This window comes from Sinocyclocheilus anshuiensis, unplaced genomic scaffold (assembly GCF_001515605.1).
Source record: "Sinocyclocheilus anshuiensis isolate Anshui unplaced genomic scaffold, SAMN03320099.WGS_v1.1 scaffold1910, whole genome shotgun sequence".
Taxonomy (NCBI): Eukaryota; Metazoa; Chordata; class Actinopteri; order Cypriniformes; family Cyprinidae; genus Sinocyclocheilus; species Sinocyclocheilus anshuiensis.
The window spans coordinates 776,124-780,324 of NW_015546013.1; the positions used below are offsets into that span (position 1 = coordinate 776,124).

The 4,201-nt window shown below is 40.3% G+C and overlaps 1 protein-coding gene across 1 annotated transcript in view; it reads left to right on the plus strand.

Annotated features, from left to right (window-relative positions):
- Window positions 1-2,953: 2,953 nt before the first annotated feature.
- rorcb (RAR-related orphan receptor C b) overlaps window positions 2,954-4,201 on the plus strand; it is a 17,116-nt gene continuing 15,868 nt past the window's right edge. The window contains exon 1 of the mRNA XM_016499528.1: window positions 2,954-3,236. Within this exon, the coding sequence (XP_016355014.1) occupies window positions 3,230-3,236 (7 nt within the window). The 5' untranslated portion in view covers window positions 2,954-3,229. The remainder of the gene's footprint in view (window positions 3,237-4,201) is intronic.

Below are 4,201 nucleotides of genomic sequence, written 5' to 3' on the forward strand. Positions count from 1 at the left end.
ACTGCGTTTGCGTAGTTTAGGGTCAGAATGTCACGGCTGTTGCTATTAGTTACCGAACACGCATGAGGGAACACAGGAAATGTTGAATGTAGGAAATCGAAAGAACTTAACAAGAAGGCAAAAGATGTAGCAATAGACATCTTTTGTATCACTGTTATCATTCATACGTGTGTAATCAAGAATAAAACTCTTATGTTATGGGTGGATTACTTTCTTCTGCAGCCGTGATGTTTATTGCATGAGAGAGACAGATGAGCGGATGAGAGGAGAGATGAAAGACAGAGAGTAGCAGGGGGCGCAGCAGGCCAGTCTGCTGAACGCATAGAAATAAACAGATTGAATCAGAAGAGGCAACAAGAAGAAAAGGAGAAAAGCAGATCCCCCAGGACCTCAAGTCTGGAGGTGGACACGAGAAGCGGACAGGGATGAAACGGTGACGGAGCGACGGATGGGAGGAGGAGGCCGAACAGGGAGCCGCTTTGAACGCAGCACTCTGTGTGCTCTCTGCTTGTTCCACTAACCTACTTACTGTAATCTTCTCTCTGTGTTTCATAAGAGCCCCTGCCGGAGAATTGCATCATCGAGCTTTTCCACACACAGTCACTCTCCTCTCATCATTGCCATTTAGAATTTTGAAAGGTGCACATGTGGATTTGTGTTTTTGGCTCCCATGTTGGCTCATCATTTGGTGCCCAGGTGCTTGGATTGTGTTGATGGAATGTGAAACACGTTTTTTTTTTTTTTTTGGTTGTCTGAAATGGTACAATGTGATTAATATATCTCCTTTTCAGCTATATAATAGATTGACAATTTTCATTTAAGAAGCTCTCCTAATATAGACTCATTAAAGGGTTGATGGCGCCCTCAAAAATAAATGAATAATGCATAATTAGCCTGTTCAAGCCTCCAGCAGGCCTCCAAGGATTGCATAACCATCTGCCATAACTATTATAGGACCAGCTTTTATTTATGCATTATGACTGAGGGATTTCTTCTGCCTGGTTTGATTACTAAAAGGGCCATTTTGCAGAGCAATACTTGAATGTCTCGTTAATGGGTGGCTGGTGGTGTGTGCATAGGAAAGAACTGGCATTGATTATAGTTTTAAATGCAACCAACATTTAAATGTGACATTTTGAATGTTTCCAGTGAGCTGGACACTGTAAAATGACTCGGTGAGTTAGCTGACTGTAGTCAAGCCAAGCCAAGTCACCTTTATTTTTGTAGCGCTTTATACAATAGAGATTGTTTCAAAGCAGCTTCACAGTATTACACAGCAACGTAACAGAATCAATGATGGCTTGACATTATTTATTCACCCTTGTTCCAAACCTGTATGAATTTCTTTCTTCTGTTGAACATAAAAGAAGAAATTCTGAAGAATGAGTTGACGGTATTGACCATTGATAGTACTTTTTCCTTACTATGAAAGTCAATGGTCAACTTTTCAGCTACCAACATTCTTCAAAATATCTTCCTTTGTGTTCAACAGACAACGAAACTCATATAAAAAAAAATCTATATAAATTGTCAAAAAATGTTATGTGTGTGTGTGTGTAGTAGTATTATTATTATTATTATTTAAACTAGTTAAAGGGATAGTTCACCCCAAAATGAAAATTCTGTCATTAATTACTCACCCTCATGTCGTTCCAAACCCGTAAGACCTACGTTCATCTTCGGAACACAATTTAAGATATTTTTGATGAAATCTGAGAGCTCTCTGACCCAGACAGCAACACAACTGCAATGTTCCCAGTCCCAGAAACGTAACAAGGACATCGTTAAAACAGTCCATGTGACATCAGTGGCTCAACTTCAATTTTGCGAAGCTACGAGAATACTTTTTGTGCACAAAGAAAACAAAAAAAAACTATTTATTCAACAATTCTTCTCCCCGAGTTCCCGTCTTCTGCCATTTTGTAGAGTACCACGACTCAAGTTTGTGCTTTCCCCAGAACGAAAACGAGAAAATGCACACATGCTGAACATAAAAAATGCTGATTATGTTGATTACGTTCTGGGGAAAGCGCGCGCATGTGTCACGGTACACTCTAAAAAATGCTGGGTTAAATACAACCCAGTGCTGGGTAAAATAGGGACAAACCCAGCAATTGGGTTGTTTTGACCCAGCGGTTGGGTTAAATGTTTAACCCAACCTCCTGGGTAGTAACCCAACCGCTGGGTCAAAACAACCCAATTGCTGGGTTTGTCCCTATTTTACCCAGCACTGGGTTGTATTTAACCCAGCATTTTTTAGAGTGTACTCTCCAAAATGGCGGAAGGCGGTAACTCTGGGAAAAGAATTGTTGAATAAATTGTTATTTTTGTTTTCTTTGTGCACAAAAAGTCTTTTCGTAGCTTCACAAAATTGAAGTTGAGCCACTGATGTCACATGGACTGTTTTACCGATGTCATTGCTACGTTTCTGGAGCTGGGAACATTGTAGTTGCGTTGCTGTCTATGGAGGGTCAGAGAGCTCTCAGATTTCATCAAAATATCTTAATTTGTGTTCCGAAGAGGAACGAAGGTCTTGGAATGACATGAGGGTGAGTAATTAACAGGATTTCATTTTGGGGTGAACTAACCCTTAAGATGCAATTCAAAGTAGCAGTTGAAAATGTGAAGGCCTAATGAATTTATGACCGCAGACTCTTTTTATCACCACTTTTGATTTGAAAAAATAAACCATAACTCAAATGTGGCTTAAAATGTGAGTTAAACGTAAATGTATCTTCTTTTTTTTTTTTTTTACAGTGCAGTTGTCCTTTGTCATCTAGTGTCCCCTAGTACCCTATTTACTTTGAATTAATTCAGTTGATTTGACTGTGTTACAATGAAAAGCATTCTGAATGACTGAATTGTAGTCCCACCTTAAGCGCCGAGTGGATGAGCGGCAAGTGAGATCATGTGAGACTCCACGCGTCTGAAAGTAGGTTAGCAGGGTAGAGTGAGAGGAGGAGAGGGTGGACGACGGCGTTTCATACCGCGCCATAACACACGACCAAAGCGACTTTCACTTTTTTGTACCCGAAGCGCAACAGAAGACCTTTAGAGACGCGAATTTGCTTTGTGGACCTTTCTTCTATTTTATTTTCCTAATAATGCTCATAGTCGGAGCTGAAAAGTTTCATTCGGGTAGCTGTCTTATGTTAGTTATGTTATGTTAGTCCGAACAATATTGCTCCGCACCCAGTGAACTTTGGAGAATCAAGAAACAGCGATCAAAATGAGAGGTAAGATGTTTGGGGCACTGCATGACATGTACCTATTACGCAGACATTGCATGTTTCTTTTAACAAGCTCTTTAAATAGTTTTTAAACATTTAGCTATAGAAACGTTTGCACGTATGTTTTCACGCACATTGAAACGCTTTCCTGTCACATTTGCAGCCGCCCACTTGTTATTTTGCAACGCGTTTAAACGTTCTTTTGGTGTTCCATTTTTTTTCTCAAATGTTACAGTGATTCATAGTAAGATGTTAAAATGTATCAAATTCATGGAATTCTGACACAGAAGCGGCTGGTCGTGATTTTGGCATGTTTGACAGGTTTGTTTTATTACGTAATGAGAGTAAACGTAGTGGAGTGTTTTTCTGTATCAAGCAATAACGTATTCCCTGGAAATATAAATATGAATGTATTTGGTGGCTAAAATGTCTCCATGTGGTGACTCGTACAGTCTCCTAAATCGAAATATTTCTCTAAAGGCGACTTGTTGTGAGTTAAATCCTCGCTCTATGCGGTTGTGGTGATATTGTTGAGTGTAAGTGTTGGAGATGGAGGTTTGTCGGATGCGTGTTGTTGTTTTTGCAGGGCAGCATGGCCGGCTGTGTGAGCAGCGCTCAAACCTGCTGTTCTACTGACCTAGTTATGTCACTGAACATTACACAGCATTCACAGGAGGGAATGAGGGAGCGATAGGACGCGAGCGAGGGGAGGCGCTTTGCTGGAGTCGTGCAGACCCATGCGGTCTGCTGGTGATGATCGACACCGCCGCGCCTTTACCTTCCATCATGAGCTTGAGTTTGAACTTGAGCTTCGATCTTGATATAGACAGTAAACGGCGTTTATTACAACAGTCTCACCTATTTATGCAACAAATACATGCGTAACGGTGACTTACTATTATTTTTGTCGATAAATATTAGTTTTAATTATGCAAAATATTTTAAAAACCCGCATTTTTGTGTGAAATTTA